The sequence below is a fragment of the Marmota flaviventris genome, chromosome 3 (assembly GCF_047511675.1).
Source record: "Marmota flaviventris isolate mMarFla1 chromosome 3, mMarFla1.hap1, whole genome shotgun sequence".
Classification (NCBI taxonomy): Eukaryota; Metazoa; Chordata; class Mammalia; order Rodentia; family Sciuridae; genus Marmota; species Marmota flaviventris.
The window spans coordinates 151,267,869-151,288,381 of NC_092500.1; the positions used below are offsets into that span (position 1 = coordinate 151,267,869).

Consider the following 20,513-nt stretch of genomic DNA (forward strand, 5'->3'; position numbering starts at 1 on the left):
GGTGATTTGTTAAAGGAGACTGTGATGTTTGTAAAGTCCCCGCCCTCCCCAAAAAGTGTACTTAAGCACTGCTCAACCCCTGCTCGGGGCTCTGGGCCGCTCTCCCTTGTTGAGTGAGCAAGGAGCCCCAGCGCGCTGGATTCTTCAATAAACCCCCTTTTGCAGTTGCATGAGTCGGTCTCTTGGTGGTCTCTTCCTCCGACGTTCGACCTTCGCCGGACCCTTACAAGGTAAGCATGCTACAACTGAGCCACAACCCCATCCCTCCTACAATACTTTTTAAGAGAATTTTTACATGAAAATACTATATATAAATCAGAATAAAATGGTGCTTTATAGGCTGAAAGGGAACAGAAGGCTTAGAGTCCATCTGGATTTCCTAACAAGTCCCTTACCCCCAATATACACATAAACATACAAACATACAAAACACAGTTTAGAAGTGAAATATTTAAAATGATAGATGAAATGCATTTTATATTGAACAATAGTCCATAAATATTTTTCTAATAGAAATTTCAGACAACAGAGAGCTTGATATCATAACTTCCTGAAATAACCTAGAAGACAGAAATCCTATATTGTAAAATGGGAATCATCTGTGATGCCATAAAGTCATTAAGAAGGTATAGTTGACAATGTCTCATAAAAATAAGAAGCCTAACAAAACCTTACAACTATTAATGCTAACAATTCCAAACTCACAATCCAGAATTCAATGACAGAATTAAAAGGTAGAGCTTCCCCATGATCTATTAACTCAATGTCTACACAAAAGGAAAATACCTAGTAGGATTTATCTTTTGTTAATGTTTTATGTATTTTTATGCTAAATAAATCCTACAGAATAAATAAAGTTAAGAAGTCTGTGGGGGTGTTGAGGTTGTGGCTCAGGAGATGGCCATAAGGACAAATCACAAAATATAAGAAAAACAGAGACAGCATTTTAGACCCCCCCCCCCAAAAAAAAAAAAAAAAAACACTGTTCATAATCCTCTTCAGATCTTAGGCAGCACTGAGATTCCTTGAGAAAAAAGTGTCACCATACTGATGAAATCTCTGGGTTAAAGACAACCAGAAGCTAAATAGGGTAATATCCTTAATGAGATCTGGTTAAATAACCCAGAAAGCAGAGAGGTAAGAGGAGAAACCACACAGCATACAGCCATTTTACTGTACATATATTACCTCCTAAAATTCTCAGAAGAGTGAGCATAGGAGAGAAAAGTGATCTTCACAAGGTCAAAGCAGAGAAAGTATGTTAGTTTTCTTGCTTAATTTAACTGTGAGCCTTAATGACCAACTCTACAACAGAGTTTGCTCCCAATGTAGAAGATATAGTGAAGAAGTGATGATTCAGGTATTCAAGTCAAAAATTTAAATGAAGCAATAGCCATTGAACTCTCCTCAACCTAATCTACCAAGTACATGAAATGGTCCCTACGCTCAATTCGCTCAATTCGTTTAAACTAGAAAGAACAGAGGGTGTGTACAAAGAACAGAGGGGGAAACTGGTAAAGAAAAATATTTGTATCTATTTTAGATTCTGTTTAAATTGTACCAAGACATAATGGCTTCATTTTACCAATATTTTATATACTCCTTTCTTAAATTAAAAAAGATTATTTACTAAAGAAAGATTTATTTAAAGTTTCACAATTCCTTCTGTTCAATTTTAATGTCTTTTTCTATTAATTTCAGATAATTTGAAATTTAATGTTTTATAAAAGTAATTATCGCTTCCTGAAAAAGTTATTTTATCTATCTAGCTATCCAATAGTCACATACAGAAACACAGATGACAGAAGGCTAAAAATAGTTTTTCCAAAAAGTTAACAATGCTTATTTAGAGGATAGAGCAATTCAGGTAATTTTTAAAATCATACTTTTTGTTACTGCCTAAATTTTTAAAATGAATAAAAAATAATTTCTCAAGTCCTTTCATTCAGCCAAATTAATTAACTAGAGGTTCAAAGAGTTACTTTGTGTTTTTATGACAGGTTTAAATCCATTTTTAAGGAACCATGGAACCAACATGTTTATCAGCAGGTGAGAAAATATTTTGGAGGGTTTTAGTAAATCGTCATATCTTCCAGCAACATGTTCTTGTTCATTTAGGTTAGTTTCTTAGTCAGAAATAAAGAATTGACTTAAAAATTATAAATATGGGGAAAATGAATGATTTGGATAAATTCAAAACAAGATTTTTACAACCAAGTGAAATTACAATGCCTACAAATAAAATTTACTTCAATGACTATTTGGAGTCAACCCAATTTTAAATAATATTTTCAGAAATAATATTTTAAAATTACAATTTTGTTACTGTTCACTCTATATATTACTACAATTTAGATCTTGAATGTTCCCCAAAGGCCCATGTGTTAAAGGTTTGGCCCCCAGCCCATGGCATTATGAGGAGGTAATGGAACCTTTAGAAGGAGGGGCATTGTGGGAAGCTAAAAGGTCATTGAGTCATACTCACAAACATATTTGTCGGACATCACACTTCCCTCTTTTTGTTTCCAGATGCTCCCGCTAAGATATACTATGTCACCAAGCAATGGAGTCATTCGGTCATACACTGAAAGTTTTAAAACTGTGAGCCAAAATACACCTTTCTTCTTTTTAAGCTTATTTGTCTCAGATACTTGTTATAGTAATGGGAAGCAAACTAATATATGCATGTAAATAAGAAAGCACATCTTCTATAAAATACATAATTAAGCAACTAGACTCATTAAATTCTTACCTGGCTGAAAAACTGATAGACTTCCATCAATATGACCAAACACAACTTTCCCCTTTTTTTGTGTATGCCATCTGAAAATACAGATATCAGACAAGAAGCTATGGGCTTCCTTGTGTACAGTCACTCCACTATCTGGTCCTGATATGGTCCAAATGAATAGTGGGCCTCTGTGGGAAACAAATGCTACAGCATCATCTGCATTCCAGCACCAGCTAAGAGAGGCAGGCACTCCTGGAATAAATTAAACACAGAAACTTAATAGAAAGATGTAGCACAAGATTGTACCATTAAATATTCCTTGTACTGTACATTTTTAAAACTAATAAAAATTCAAAAGTATGTTCATTATTTTAAAAATACATTACTTTCTTATTTCTGAATAGGATTTATAAACTAATCCCCCAAACTACAGAGACTATATGTAGAAACTTTCAGAATGAAAGGAAAAATACCTACTTCGGTTCAAATATTAATAAAATTGTCATGTGTCATGTACTCAAATTTATAGAGTTCCTTAATTTAGTACACTATATATTAAAGCAACAAATACTTATCATGTGTATCTAAGATTTCTAGACATTTTAGATATACAATGCAGTATGAAATAAAGTAAAGGTTCTGAAATATAAATTGAGGACAATGAGATAAACGCATAAAGAGATCAATGCTACTATAAAGATTAATAATAACAAACAATGCTACAGTCTATATCATTCAGGAATTTAGATTCAAATTCTAGCTTTGCCTCAGATGAGCTAAAAAAATTACTTTCTCTAAACTTTTGTTACCTCATCTATAAAATGGAAATAATAATAAAAGTAATTGACTACTTATTTCACATGAATGTTAAGAAAATATAATAATGCATGTAAAATTACCTTTTAAATCGTAAATAAAATACAAAAGCTAATTGTTAATGTTCCTACTATTATTGTGACCAAATAAACTATATATAAAGTAGGTGTTTGGGAAGTGCATGACTCAAAAGAGAAATTTTGAACTCTTCCAGTGCAGATAGATTGACTATCAGAATCATAAAATTGAATATAATATATCAGGTCATGTGGAGTTAGGCCCTAGGAATCTAGTTTTTATCAAGTTGCTCTAAATGATTTTGATATGCAGAAAACTTTTGAGAATCACTGGTCTATTGTCATAAAAAGAAACTGGATATGAATTATATCTTCAAATAGAGGTCAGATTCAAATATATTGGAGTGAGCAGTATTTATTAGGAAGAGAACATGATATGAATAAAAACACAGTATTGAAAGTTGTTGGTTTATAGTACGTTCAGTTTGTGTCAACAGTCTGTGTGCTTCAAGAGGCAAAAACTAGAAGCCTAAGCCTGGTTCAGGGCCGGACACATATTAAGAACGCTATAAATATCTGATGAGTGAATGAAAGAATTGGGTACATGTTCAAGGCTAATAAAAAAACTTGGTGTGGCTTTAGGATGTAATAACAAAAGCAGAATTTCCCCAATAAGGGACAAATTATTTTGTATGAAACAAATCACCACAGCATAATTGTAGAAGACTGGCTGCTGAATGTATATTAAAGAATGACAGCTAGGGAAGTGAAGGAACCAGAAACAATTTCAAATAATAATAATAATAATAGAAGAAAATACTTATGTGGTGACTTACTGTGTACAATACTTTTAAGAGTTTTGCAAATATCAACATTTAATTCTCCCAACAATATTCTGAGATAAGTAAAAATTAATATTTTCCTTTTGCACTCAACATGTGACATTTTTAAAACTGGTGACAATTTTAACAATTGGACAAACTAATACTCATTTTTCTTTAAACCTGTTGTTTATTAGGAAAAAGAAAAATGAAGTGAAAACTACTGAGGAAAGATCAAAGTCAAGTACTACATGTAGAGGTTAAAAAGTTGAATTAATGCAAATTTCTATTTTGTTTAACCTGAATTCTAAAAAATAATGATGTCTTAAGACATTCAAAAGGGGATATTTAAAATGAAAATGACTAAAAATGTTCATATTTTTTCTAAATACAATATTGAAGTTTTCAGTCTTCAAATAAGAAGGTAATTGTAAATAACATAGGAAAGTTATTACTAATCTTTGAATTTTCCAAAAAAGCAATATTTACCAAAATTGCTACTATAATAATTTATTATTCTACCACTGTTAATTGAAAATCTTGTTTAATTATATATCGGGTGGCAAAGGAAATTATGATACACTCAACTGATGAATTTAAAAAAATTCTTTCCCTCATAAAAGGATATAATACGTATGATGACATGATAAACCATTAGCTAAACTAGGTGATAATACAATTATAGGTTGTCTAATCTGTACTTTTGTATAATATTTAGAAAAATGTTTATTTGCAATTATAGGCTGATGTAGATTTGGGGTTACAACTTAATGGAAATAATGATATGCAACATTTTAGTTTATTTCATGTAAAATTTTAAAAAACTTAAAGGAGAATTTGAAAATTAAAAAAAACAGGTTATATGAATTTGGGAATTAAATGCACATTTTTATAAATAAAATCAACCTCATTTGGTAAATAATTTTAAGATGATGACTGAAAAACAAAATTGATATCTTTTAGCTGATAATTTTCAGCATCTTTAATTACCTAAATTTGAAAAGACAAGAAAAGCAACATAACAAGTATATTAAATATATCTAAAGGTTTCAAAAGGCATTATTCTTATTATGGAAGCAAAATTTTAATTGTCTACGAATTCCTAATATCATTGCAACATACCCATTATAAATAAATTTTGAATAAAATAAAGTTAGTAAAATTGTCATATCTCACTTTTCTACTTTATTTTCATTAATTGCAGAGAAAAAGCTTAATACAGAAAACATATCCAGCATTATCTTACAAAATCATAATCAAGTGAGCTATATGCTTGGTGCTCAGAAAGAGTACATTATTACACATTTACTATTATGACAATATCATCATTATGGGTTAAGATTAAATAGGAGTTCCCAATGATAATTAGAAAGAATATGACATTATCCAAATTCACAACGACCTATTTGTTGTTTGAACTAGGACTTTCTACCTTGACTGAATTACACATAAAGGCATGAAAACAGCTAAACAATACATTAAATACATTCAGAATATTGTCTGCATTATTAGGAGGAAATAAATTAAATACATGTTCACTAGTGTAATACACTAGTGAATAGGCAAGGCTTTTTACTTGTCCCATTAAGAATATATTTTCTAATTATTGTTTTCATATTAGTTTCGAAAGTTTTGTATTTAAAAATTAATAAAATGATTTGGTACTAAGTTTTTATCTTATGTTCCAAGTATAATTATTTCATGAAATTTTGTTTCAGTTTTGCACACGTGTACAAACATGTGAAATATATTTCTTATATCAGTTACTATTAGAAATTTTAAAACACAATTTTAAAAACCTGAATTAATAAAACTAATTGTGCTTGTTGAAATAAAAGGTTTTATCCAATAAAATAAATTTCAATAATAAATGTACCTTTTGTATTGTCGAGTTTAGCAATGACTTTTTGTTCTGCAACATTCCAAATGATCACTAAATTATCGGTACTGCCACTTGCAAACAGATCAGGATTATGTGGACACCAAGAGATTGCTGTAATTGTTTTTTTATGTTCAGACATAATTGCATAAAGTTTGAATTCATTATAACGGTGATCCAACTAAAACAAAATAAATAAAACATTTTAGTACTTTTTAAAAATAATGCATTATCCATTAATAATCATGTTATATAAACAAAAGCTACATACATGAAAATTATTTCACCTAGTAATAAATAGATGAACAAATTTTAAGCCTTGGTCTATTTAAGTATATTCGATCAGCAGAAAAAAAACATTTGGGGTAAAATGAGAGAATGAAAAATAAAACATAAATTAAAATTAATAAAAATGTTTTACATTCAAATATGCACAAGAATTCAGAGCTTTATTACATTTTCCATGGCTATATCCATTTATGAAGAGTAAATAAACCCCTTGGTTTTGGAATTTTTTTCTGCCATTTTCACTTATATTTAAATTTAAAAATTATATTGTACAAAAAAATTAGGATTTTAAATAAATCAAATGCTTATCCTTATATTATTAAGATATCCAACTCTTCCAGAGCAATGAATTCTTGACCCTTTTTGTGTCATTTTTTAAATTAGGTTGCATTTTTATATGTAAGTGAATAAAATGAATAGCCCATATTTTCCTGTTTCATTTGTAAATGTGCCTGAATTAATTAGTAGATTAAGTAATTTCTCTACCTTTTGTATAATGTTTTGGATTGTACTATATGTGTCATCTTGTAGTGATCATTTCAGGGTTACTGAAAGTTTTAAAAATCATTATCTTAAATGTTACTCCAATATTTATTTAACCATATACTTGCAGTAAAATCCTAACTGCTGACAGAACCTTCAGTACTCTACATGATCAAACCTCTGCTATCTTGCCAAACTAATCTGATATAAAATTCCTCCCAGTAAAATCATTTCCATGTTACATACAGCTTGATACTCACTGTTTTCTTTTCTTCTAATTCTCTCCCCACTGATCTGCTCATGATTATTCATTTACCTGTTCAGGTCTGATTTGAAAAGTACCACTTTAGAGAGATGTTTTCAGAGTATGCTATTTAAATTAATAACTCTCCTCAGAACCTATCCCATTATCTTATTATCTGTTTTGTAGTTTTCATGGAACACATTACTTCCTGAAACATTTACTTAATTATTTGTTTACTGATTTTATGACCTCTCCCTGTCCTGTGTTCCCACAATAAGATTTTGCCTGGTTTGTTCTCAGTTGCATTTCTAGTGTCATGTAATGCTTTGTACTCTATATGATCAAACTTCTGCTATCTTGCCAAACTAATCTGATATGAGAAGAGGGTCAGTTGATATTGAAGAACAAACCTTGATGTTATGGTTTTGCACTTAAGTAACTTCTGCTTTTTGCTATCACATTTATGGTGCAGTAAACATCTTTGTATATAAAATTTTGACTAATGTCCTAATTATTTCCTAAGGCTTTGTCTCCTATAAATTCTTTTTCTTTTTATAGTTTCAAATATTCTTAGACAACTTTGATGAAAGCATTATTAAAGATAACCCAGTACCACTGGTTTTAATCTGAACGGCACTACAGCAATAATAATTTTACATGAGCCTATTTAAATACATAATTGTGTTCTTTGTCTATTTACAAATGATCAGGTTTTTAAGTTTTAAATTATTCAGAAATTTATGTTAGCCATGGTAGATACTGTGAATATATACAATGTAACAGAAAAATCTGGTATATACATATTAGAAATTCATTTAGAGATAGCTATAAATACAATAAATATAAAAATCAGTGACCTTCTTTGACTTTACCACACAAATTATCCAATAGTATCTGTAAGCACACTAGAGAATACTGAACTACTTGTAGGGATTAAATTATTAATGAATTCCTATGATATTTACAATTTGGTGTTGTAACTGTACTGTTGTTACATCGAGAGGGAGCATAAATTAATGTTAAAGAACTTTAATACAATATATTGGTGCATTATAAAGTAAAAATTCAAAAGCCATTTAGAAATATTATTTAATGTTCAGAAAAATCTAATAATACATCACAGTCATTATCTTGAATTTGACACTATTTTTGGACTTTGACTATTCAGTCTGTTTGTACAAGATACTATTTAATAAACATCTATTCTGAAATCATAACATTTTCTATTTATGTATCACATAACACAATATTAATTTATTATATAAATATATATGTATGATTATATAAATTAGGTCACATGAAAGTAAATATAAACTATATATAATGTATAATTTAGAATATAAATTTATATTAACATCAATTTAATGTCATTATCATCATTTAGTAATGCAATTGTTTACTGGAATATTTTGAAACAAGTTGCTACAGTGCACACTGTAATGAACTGACACCTAAGTTAATTTGTAAATGAGCATAATTTTGAGTTTAATTCATAAGTTTATGTTCATAATTTTAGCTTAACTTCCTAAATGTTTGTCACAAAATGCTATCATAAAATTTCAGACATAAAAACTTGAAAAAATTGTCTTGCCTAAACCTGTTCAGTTTCTTAGCATCCTTACCTCTGAGAGGAACAGTCTGCTTTGCCTGACATGCTTCTTTTCTTTAGGAGGGGGACTTGAGACTAGCTAGGCAAAAAATTTTATAGAAGGAATTTGGGAGTGAGAAGCATGGGAGTACATGCAGGGTGTCAAGGACATAGATGGGGGGGGAAGGAAGCTTTCTGTTGTCTTACATAGAGAAGGGATGGGAAGTGAAAGATTGTGAGTGGTATTAAAATCACACCTCCATTGCTAGACATTTCCAGTCTTCATAAGTGGACTACACACAATTTTATTCTATATTGTAGAAATGAATTGTTTTTATGGATGAATGCTATTGTTTCTTCAATTTTCAATAAACCATAGCACAATTTGTAATAAACTTATGTAATAATAAAAAGTATTTTTCAGAATAAAACATTATTTTATTCTTATTTATTCTTCAGAATAAAGCATTATTTTTCAGTCAACTGAAATAGTTGATGTTTGAAGATTAAAAGAGAGTGGTCTCATTCATCTAAGACATTTAATAAATTATCTATGAAGTGCTAGAGATTGTACAAATGTTTAAGAATGCAAAGGTAAGGCAGCCTCATTTATAATAAATGGAAAAATAGAGTTCATTTTATGAAAATCCTCTCTCATAAGGAAGGGGGAAAGGCAGAATATGAAAAAGAATTTACATTTCAGGTGAGATTTGAAAGATGAGAAAATGTTCCCCCCACAGGCAATGTTGGCAAACTGATAAATTAATGAAAAGGAGACAGGAGTTTAAGATGTTTCATAAAATGCAATTGGTTGGTAGTCTGCAGCACAGAGTAAAAGAAAAAGGACACAGGATGGTCACAAGATGTTAAAAGTCATGAACTCCTAGTAGCTCAGTAGGCTGAAGCAGGAGGATGGCAAAATCAATAGCAACTCATCAAGGTCCTTTCTTTAAATAAATCGGAAAAAGGGATGGGGATGTGGCTCAGTGGTTAAACACCCCTTGGTTCAATTCCTGATACCAGGGGGAAAAAAGTCATAATATAAAGTTTAGATGTAATATTATGGTATGAATGGCAATTAAAGATTTTAAAATTGATATTTGCATAAATTATGGAAAAAACAAATGAAAGGAAGAGAGACTATTAAGAGAATATTATATAGTTCAGGGAGGAAAGATACTGAAAAATACAAGATATCACATCACTCTTGGTTACCAAGGGCAAAGGAGGTACGTAGAAGTGAGTCATTCTGACTAACATTTCTGGTTTAGACAAAAGGTTAGCCCTTTGAGAATTTGACTCTGGGGTTCAGGAGAAAGACTAAATTTGGATTTAAGATGTTTATGGCTCCTCTATATAGAGAAATTCATGAAGACACTGGCTTCGTACATTGGGAATTGATAAGTGACAACTGGAATTTTTTTTTAAAAAAGTAGTTATAAAGATTTTTCTCTCAAAAATATTTTGAAATGTATCCACACTAATTTTCATGTGATGATTTCTAATAGACTATCCACATCCTTCAACTGATATAATTTTCTCATTTCAAATTTACTAATAAGATGATATAAACATTTTCTGAGCATTTGAAAGCCCAATAAAAAACAGAAAATAGAAATAGCAACTAAATTATAGCAATTATGGTTTTCATGTGAAAAAAACTTAAAACAACTATGAATTAAATGATCATTTTAACTGTTACAATTAAAAATTGAAAAGAATTAGCATTATGTTACCTGATAAATATAGATAGCCAGAGTAGCACAATATGCAAACCTGTCTCCATTGGCAGCACACACATCTTTGTTCCATGGCTGACATCCAGCAGCCAGCAATCCCACTTGCCTTACCTGGGACATGCTTGCCTTGAAAAACAAATTTGAAGAAAGTTTCAGTAATTCTCATTATTGGACAAACACTATCATTTTTCATGTCTTCTCTAATCCACACCTTTGTGCCCTGAAAAAATGTTACTACTATGGATCTCACCATACATTTTCAGAGAAAAGGAATTGAAATTCCCCAATACTTGTAGACCTCAAGACAATTTACAGGAGCAAGAGATCATAAAATGATGAATGACATGAGATACTTGGCCAAAGGCTGAGAAACCTATAAGGAGTTATAGGAACTATAGTGGAAGAGAAGGCACATATCTTACCTATGTAAACAATTTTAGTGCCATTGGAAATAGCCATCCCATGTGCCAGATAAATGGAACTTCTGAGAAAAACTGAAATATCTATATTTTTCTGTTATATGTACCAATTTTTAAATACTGGTAATTCATTTAAGGCAGCAAATTCAAATTTAAAACAGTGTGGGCTAGTGTTGGTGGGATTCTGACCTCTGTCACAGAACTACATGCGTTTTACATTAACTCTTTATGCTCACAAAAAGTATTTGAAGTACACAAGACAGATATAGAAGCTGGATCAAGAACATTGCTCACTGTTAAAAGAGGGGTCAGAAAAAAGTTGGAAAATAGTTTATATTTGAATAAGAATGGATTATGGCACAAGGCAGAAGATGTTTCAGTTACCAATCCCAGAAATCTGACCATGAAACATGGCAGAAGCAGCCCAAAGCCAAAACTAAATAAATAAGAAATAAGACCCAGCTTTGCATCAAGCACAGAATACAAGTTGGAGTCAGCCATTCAACCTTAGGTCTCTATTTCTTGAATCTAAAATATACTTTTGAACTGCATTTTCTACAAGAGTTCTCTCAGTTCAAAAAATTCTATGAATCTAAGTGTAAACTCAAGATTATTCTAAAATACTGGAGAGAAGAAAGTATAAACACCATAGATGTTTTATATTTATAGAAGTGAGTCTGATTGTAAGTTTTATGATCATATTGAAAATCCATCAAACTGAAAAATAATACTAAGGCCAAAAACATACCTAGGCAGAGTACTACTCTATATAGTTATCTCATGAATGACATCCACAAAAAAATTATTGACAAAAAAAACCTCCTTTAAAAGGTAGAATTCATACCATCATTATATAGTTAATAGCTAATATCTAGTCTACATCTAGTTTATGATGCTCAAAATCTTTATATTATTTTAACAGAATAATGTTAATGTCAAAATCAAAATATGTAAAATTATCACACATACAAAATATATCCATGTAAGATATAGGGTAAAAGTTTCTAGGTGCTTGTTCAGTGTATTCCCTGGAACCCTAAAACTTAATAATAGCTATAGTCTTCTCTTTCTACTCTGCTACCCAGAAATTTAAAGCAAGCTATCCCAAATCATTGATAGCTCATACAGTTATGGAAACCATAACTTAGTGTCTCTTTTATTATCTGCTTTCTTGGTGTCTCTCATTAGCTTCTTCAGTGTGTGTGTGCATGTGTGTGTGTTGCAGAGGACAGAACCCAGGGCTTCACACATGCTACAAAAGCACTCTACCACTGAGTACATTCCCAGCTCTCTTCTTCCTTAATGTTAAGAAATTAGTAAATGTCAATCAGTTATATTTTCTCCAATGTACCATTAACATTAATTTATAACACTACTTTCTTTTATCTTTACTCTTTCATGCTTTTGCATCTGGAAATAATCTACTTTCTTCTCCAGTTCTTTGTTCTTGTCCCACAAAACCCCTTATCTGGATAGAACCAGTGAAAAGTTTACCAGAAGTAAATAAATTATTTGAAGTGAAAAAATGTCATGATAAAGAAGCAGTACTATCAATATTTGAGTGCTTATAAATATTCCAAAACTTCTACAGAAAAATACTTTCTTCCTCCTCTAATGACACTACATTTCTTCAGGAGCTAGCATTCAGGATAAATTAAAATATATATATATATATATATATATATATATATATATATATATATATATATATATATAGGGTTTTTTCCAATTGGTTATTTTACAGTAATATTCTTTTCATTGAAAATGTCATTTCAGCCTCAGTGTAAATGAAATAGGTTTGTAGATTGTGCTAGAGATCTATGATTGCTATATATATAGCAATTATAGCATTTCTATGTAAGTAAAAATGACTGCTGATTTGCTTAATAAAATACTGAGTTTATATTTAGAAAGGAAATATAGAGATCTTTAAAAACAAATGTAAATCAGAGTCATTTAAAAATTTTAACTTTCTGCTAAATTTGTACATTTTTTAAAATAAGTCATTTTTAGAACAGTTTTAGGTTCATGGCAAAATTGAGCAAAAATATAAAGCATTCCCAAATACACTTTGTAGCCTTCCCTTTCCTTATAACACAAGCTCCCCAACTTTCAACATTCAGGATGAGGTGGTACTTTTATTACAATGGATGAAGTGATACTAATATATCATTGTCAAAGTCCATAGTCTACATTAGGGTTCTGTCTTAGTATTCTACTATTGGTTCTGACCCAAATGTACAATGACACTGTAGTATATTGTATAGAGTGATTTTACTGCCCTAAAATGTCTTCTGACCTCTGCCTATTCATTCCTGTCCCTTGCCAATTTGGTAACAACTAATCTTTTTACTTTCTCCATAGTTTTACCTTTCCAAAGTGTCATATAGTTACAATGATACAGGACCTACCCTTTTTAGATTAGCTTCTTTCAGTTAGCAATATACATTTAAGTTTCCTTTATGTTTTTCATGGTTTGAAAAAACCCAATTCTTTTCTTCTTCAATCTTAAAATCCTTTTTTTATCATGGTAAAATAAATATGACTTAAAATTTACTCTTAACAATTTTAAGTGTACACCTCAGTAGTATTAAATATATTCTTATTGTGCAACCATCAACCATCACTGCTATTCATCTCCAGGAACCTTTTCATTTTATAAAACTGAAACTCAAAATCCATAAACAATTATCCCTCATTCTCCCTTTCTTCAGCCCTTTACAACCACTATTCTAAAGCTGTCTATGATTTTGACTGCTAAAGTAACTTACATATGTGAAAAATACATATTTGTCTTGTTGTTAGTGGCTTATTTCATTTTGCATAATATGCTTAGATTTAATCCATATTGTAATGTATCTTAGAATTTCCATTTTTTTAAAGGCTGGATAATATTGTAATGTGATATTTTGCTTATCCAATACATGATATTTTGCTTATCCATTCATCAGTGAATAGATGGCTGAATTGCTTCTACATTAGCTATTGCAAATATGCTATTATGAATATGTAGAGTGGGGAGAGACAGAGGGAGATCTTTAAGATGCTCCTTTTAATTCTTTGGGATATATGTCCAAAAGTGGAAATATCTGTACTATGTGGTTATTCTATTTTTAATATTTTGATAAATTTTCACATTATTTTACACATCAGCTGCTACATTTTACATTCCCACCAGAAGTGTTCTGATTGCTTTACATCTTTACCAACTCTTGCTATTTTCTATTATTTAATAGTAACCACTCTAACGGTATGTTACTTTGATTCAGCTTGAAAACAATTGTTTTAAAGTCTTTGTCTAATAGATCTGTCGTAAGAACTTTTTCAGGAAAATTTTATCTTGATTTATTTTCTTTTCCATTAAAAAAAGTATACTTTCCTGCTTCTCTGTAGGACTTTAGATTTGTTATTGTTGAAAACTGGATAATTAAATCTAATAATGTGGTTAACTCTAGAAATCAGACGTTCCATCTCCCCAGGGTTTACTTATTTTGTTTTTGTTATTATTTATTATTGTTATTATTTATTTTCTTATTATTGCTTTTGTTTTTGCTCTTTGTCAAGGATCAGCCTTAGGAGAAAACTTAGTGGCTCTCTGTTTTTTTCTAAGCTTGTAGCTTTCCCTCGGTATGCATAGTATCTTTCTAACTTTCTCTGCATATGTGGCTGCTTTTCAATTCTCCAGTCAACAATAGCTGGCTCCCAAAATGGTAAAAAGAAAACCAACAAACAAACAAAAAAACCTAACAGTTAAAACAGTGGGGCCGTGGGGCAGGGTGTCAGCCCTTTAAATCCTCTTTAACCAGGTGGTATGCCACAGGCCTATAATCTCAGCGACCTGGGAAGTTGAGGCAGGAGGATGGCAAGTTTAACGTCAGCCTCAGCAATTTCGTGAGGCCCAAAGCAAAGTAAGACCCTCTGTCAAAATAAAAAATTTTAAAAGGCTGGAGATGTAGTTCAGTGGTAAATCACCCCTGGGTTTAATGTCCACCAGTGCAAAAAAAACTGAAACAAAAAAAACTCTTGATCATTTTAGGTAGATAGGGAGGGGCTTGCAACAATGGGGGAAGGTTGCAGCAGTGCCTGCTTCTGTCTCTATCTCTATGATCAGAAGCAACAGTTAGTGATCAGAACAGTTATCCCTGATATTTAAAGGACAGGGTGTTTTGTTTATGCAAGCTACTTCCATAATATATGCACAGTTCCCTACTAAAGGGCTTGAGGTAGAGGACAAGTAGCTAATATTGTGTTAAGAGCTGAAACTGACTGAGATTTAACATCCAAACCATTCTCTGGAAGTTGCAGAGACTTCAGTTTTCCAAAATAATTACAAAATAATCACAACAGACAGATTCTGTTAGTGCAACTGTTGTCCAGATAAGTAGAGAGAGTCCTAGTGCTTTTCATGGCTTGATGGCTCATTTCATTTTAACAGAATAATATTTTTTTGTCTTCATGCAGTTTATTTAGCTGCCCATCTACTGAAGGACATATTGGCTGCTTTCCAATTTGGGCAACTATGTGTAAATCTGCTATAAACATCCACATGCAGGTTTTTCTATAAATGTAAATTTTCAATTCATTTGAGTAAATATCGAGTATAACTGCTGGTTTGTATGACAAGAGTATGTTTACTTTCATAAGAAACTACCAAACTATTCAATAGTGTCTGTACTCATTTTGTATTTCCACCAGAAATGAATGAGAGTTCCTATTGTTCCACACTGCCAACATTTAATATTTAGATTTTGAGCATTCTAATTTGTAGTCATTCATCATTGTTCAATATGCAATTACCTAATGACAGATGATTCTGAATGCCTTCTCATATGTTCACTTGCCATTCCTATATTTTTATTTATTTTTGTTAGTTGTAGATGGACACAATGTCTTTATTTTTTTTTATATGGTACTGAGAATTGAACCCAGTGCCTCAAACATGCTAGGTAAATACTCTAACACTGAGCCACAACCCCAAACCTACATATCTTCTTTGATTTGCTCAAGCCTTTTGCTCATTTTTAAGTCAGGTTCTTCATTTCCTTATTGCTGAGTTTTATGACTTCTGTGTATATTTTGGATAAAAGCCCTTTATTAGATGTGTCTTTTGCAACATTTTCCCCAGTGTGTAGCTTGTCTTACTGTCTTGATCTTACCTTTTACAAAGTTGAAGTTTTTCACTTTAAAGAAATCCAGCTTATTAAAAATCTCTTTCACAGAATGCACCTCTGGTGTCTAAAAAAATCACAACTAAATCTGTAAACATCTAGGTTTCTTGTATGTTCTTGAATTTTTAGCATTTTTTATTCTAAATGTAGTTCTATAATCCATTTTGAGTTAGTTTTTATGGAAGGTGTGAAGCCTGTGTCTAGATTGATTTTTAATATATGTATATTCAGTTGTTCTGGCACCATTAATTGAGAAGGCTGTCTTTCTGCACCACAATATTACTTTTGTTCTTTTGGCAAAGCTCAGTTGAGTATAATTATGTGTGTGTGCATTTCTAGACTTCTTATTCTTTTCCATTTGCATATACTTTTGCAAAATATCACACTGTCTTTATAATAAGTCTAAAGTTAGGTAATGTTAATCCTAGAATTCTGTTCTCCTTAAATATTAAGTTAGCTATTCTGGATATTTAACCTTTAGATTATGTAGATTTATATATGTAGATATTTGTAGACATTTTATTGTGTAGATATTTGTAGATTTATGATATCTATTAAATAGCTAGCTGTATTTTGATTGGGTTTGTTAGATCAATTTAGAAAGAAATGGAATCTTAACAATATTGCATCTTCTTATCCATGAACATGGAATGTCCTTTTATTTACTTGCTCTTTGACTCTATTATTCACAGTTTTATAGTTTTCCTTAAGCAGATTTTATACACATTTTGTTAAACTTACACCTACATAATTCATTTTGGGGTGAAACAATAACAGATTCTAATGCTTGTCTCTTCAAACTGTGTTTTGCCTTCTAGTATGCTTTGCAGCTTTTTGCGAAGGGGACATGATGTATCATGTGAATGGAATGCTTTAAATAGGCTCTTAGCAATGCAATGGTAAAGTGCAGAGATGGGGAATGCACTCTCTAGTTCTATCATTAGGTCTCAGTCTTTTGATGAGTCCATGCCCCTAATCAGTGCTTCTCAGTTCCCCACACCACACTCCTCAGGTGGAACAGGATGGCTGAAAACAGCAAGAGTTATGTATTCCCCTTTGTTCAGTGTGGAAAGCTAATGCAGGCTGGAGTTGGTTTTCCCTGATAATTTTTCGGTTTGTTTATGCTTTTACTCCTTGTTAAGATAGAGTGGCCACTTCTATGCTTCTAACATACTGGACTGATCTCTCAAAGTTCCTCTGCTAAATTCTTATTTATCATAAGCATATAAAGTACTTGGAAATATTATACCTATACATTCTTAAACTATTCTTATTTAAACTATCCTATCTAATATTTTTAAGTTTTCTAAATTAGTATATGCTGGCACAAAATTTGGGATGCTTTTGTTCTTAAAATGCTTTTATAGGTCTTATAGTTCAAGAACTTAAAACCTTTTAAAGTTCAGAGATGAATAACTTGTCTAAACCAGTCATTAAAATAATAGATAGGACAATACAAAGTATCAATTTATTTAAAAAAAAAAACACCCTAATAAAGGGCTTTTATCTAAAATCTACATAGAACGCATAAAACTGAGCAAAAAGGAAATGAAGAACCTATGACTTTGAATAAAATATAAAAACAGGTCATGCATCATTAAACATACAAATTCCACTGCATTAAAAAATGTGCATTATATATTCAATGACTGCTAGAATTTGAAAATTCTAGAATATTTTTTCAATAGGATTATGAAATATATAGATATCTAGTTTTTATTCAGTGATTATCTACAGTTGCCAAAGAGATGAAATGCCCAGAAGTTTTCTTTGACTATCGTTGTTATCAGCATGAATGATTATACAACTAATGATTCATCATTACTGGAAATAGAAAATATTTAATTGAAGGTACATTTTGAAATACATATTTATAATTTTTAAATATAAATATAAAGATTAAATTCATACTTGTATGTAATTTTCAAAATATGTTACATATAAAGATAAATAAACATTTAATTATGACAAGTAATATATTGCATATGAATTATGAACCTTTCATTATGCTCACTTCAGAATTCCATTTAAGAATTTTCATGTCTATTTAAACATTTCTTCAGGAATTAAACTTTTTGGCCCAGAAATAACACATGTACTTTACTGATGAAGTGCTAAACATTGCAGTTTACTGAATAATGCATATTTTTAATGGATTCATGAAGAAAGCGTGAACACTGTGTCATCCCACAGGTAGCTGATAGTGTCAGTAACCTGGCAACTCCCCTCTTTGCAAGCATAATTAAATTTTTTTTAACTCAGATTTATTTTTGGTTTCAATCTCATACCACATGAAACACACACACACACACACACACACAAATTATACTGTTATTCTTAGGTTTAATAGAGAATATATATGGCAAATATGTTTTACACAGTAAGTGAATAAAAGGTTAAGAAACAAGTGATAGGAGAACATCTTCATAAGTTTTGTATAGTTTTAAAAAGCTCACTTTTAAATATGCAAGATTATTATGATATGAAATGATCATACTAAAATTTTAAATATAGATAATGTAGAGTTACAATACAGCCCAAACCAAATTTCAGAAGTAAATTTAAAATCAAAATTTATATTTATAGATTTGTATAATTATATAATATGCCACGAATATTAATAATGTTAGAATATAAATGTGGACTTGGTAGTCTAAAGATTAAATTCATATTTGTATATGATTTTCAAACACTGTATTGCTAAGTTATAATTTTTAATTCAAAAGTCCAACTTGTCTCTTCTTGTGAACATTTTATTTATTTTTATTGGTTCTCTTTAGTTATACATGACAGTACAATCCATTTTGACATGATTATAAAAGCATGGAATATATCTTGTTCTAATTCAGACTCGAGTACATCTGTTTTCCCCTACCCCTCACCATTCCTAGCTCCCTTTCCTCTATTGATCTTTCTGCCATTTACTCATAGTTTTTTTTTTTTTAATTAATTTATTTTGGATATACGAGATCATGAGATTCACTGTGGTGTATCAATGCAATGAATCTTGTGAACATTTAAAAGCACTCAAAACATCTCTATGCTCAATGATTATACAATGTATATACATATGTATAAATGCATAAACACAAAACTAAAAAATAATAATCTGGATTTTTAGATGAAATGAAAGTTAATATTCTTGTGCCAATTTTCTTCATTTAGAATAGGATCTTCATTCTCATGTATGTCTATGTAAGAACTTATCAAAACTTGGGCAAGAAGATCAAACTCATAAAGGTTATGTGAAATTTAGGACTACTTTATTTCTATATTTAAGAATATCTCCTTTTTTAATATGTCTCAAAACCAGGAATTCATTTACAGAGGCCTATAGTAATAGTAAAGGGCAAGGAAAGAAAGATTTTGAATCCTCATAATTTTCATAAAATGCTCCAAAGGCACTAAGAAATACACATTTTATACACATTTTAGTACAAAGCATTTTTATTAACGTTAGTCCCCTTTGATTCCCAAATTAGATTATCACCCCTATCTCCTCTATGGAGAAATATATGGACTATGCATGGGAACAAAACAAAAACAAACCAAAATATACCTCCTGTATTGAAACATCAAAATGTATTTGCTATTACATTTAAAATGTACTCACATAGGATACCAGCACTATAGTGTGTGTGTGTGTGTGTGTGTGAGAGAGAGAGAGAGGGAGAGAGAGAGAGTGTGTGTGTGTGTGTGTGTGAGAGAGATAGAGAGAGAGAGAGAGAGTGTCTGTGTGTGTGTGTGTGTGTGTGTGTGTGTGTGTATCAGTCCTATCAGTCAGTGGTGCTTGGAATACTACTATTAAACTTATAAGCTGAAATATTTCTATCAATTATGGATAAGGTTGAAATTCAGGATAAAAAGCTACTCACAAATTCTCAACATCTTTTCTGAAGAATGCTTTAGAATTCACAGTATTAGTTTCATTCTTCAGAGGCAGATATCTATTGGCTCCAGAGATGTCTACCAGCTCATTCCACAATTTAAAGAAAAAAAATGAAGAAAAGGAAAAGCAAAAGTATCTGGACAAAAATCAAAGAGGCTATACCATACTAAGGATTTATATTTATAAACAAACAGACTAAGGAGAAAATATCTGTGTGTGATTAATATGATTAGAATGGAAATGTGAAAAAGGAGGAAGAAAAATAAATTACTGCATATCTTTAACAGCATATGCTTTGGAACAACAATGAGGAAAAATGTGGTCAAACTGTGTAAAGACATTCTGGCTCTTTAGTAGACAGTTAAGTGAAAAGAAAAATCCACACAGTCTTCATTTAAATAATACTAAATTTCCCATTAAAAAGATGAAAA

At 30.8% G+C, this 20,513-nt stretch overlaps 1 protein-coding gene across 4 annotated transcripts in view; it reads right to left on the bottom strand.

Moving 5' to 3' along the window:
- Nucleotides 1-20,513, bottom strand: part of Wdr17 (WD repeat domain 17) — a 93,207-nt gene that overhangs the window by 51,318 nt on the left and 21,376 nt on the right. For 3 of the 4 annotated variants that reach the window (XM_071610517.1, XM_027927112.3, XM_071610516.1), the window contains 3 exons: nucleotides 10,604-10,732; nucleotides 6,262-6,445; nucleotides 2,753-2,983 (listed from right to left, as the gene is read on the bottom strand). In XM_071610517.1, coding sequence (XP_071466618.1) covers nucleotides 2,753-2,983; nucleotides 6,262-6,445; nucleotides 10,604-10,726 — 538 coding nt within the window. In that variant the 5' untranslated portion in view covers nucleotides 10,727-10,732. Of the gene's footprint in view, nucleotides 1-2,752; nucleotides 2,984-6,261; nucleotides 6,446-7,295; nucleotides 7,362-10,603; nucleotides 10,733-20,513 lie in introns of those variants that run through there. The other variant, XM_071610518.1, reaches the window with a different exon arrangement.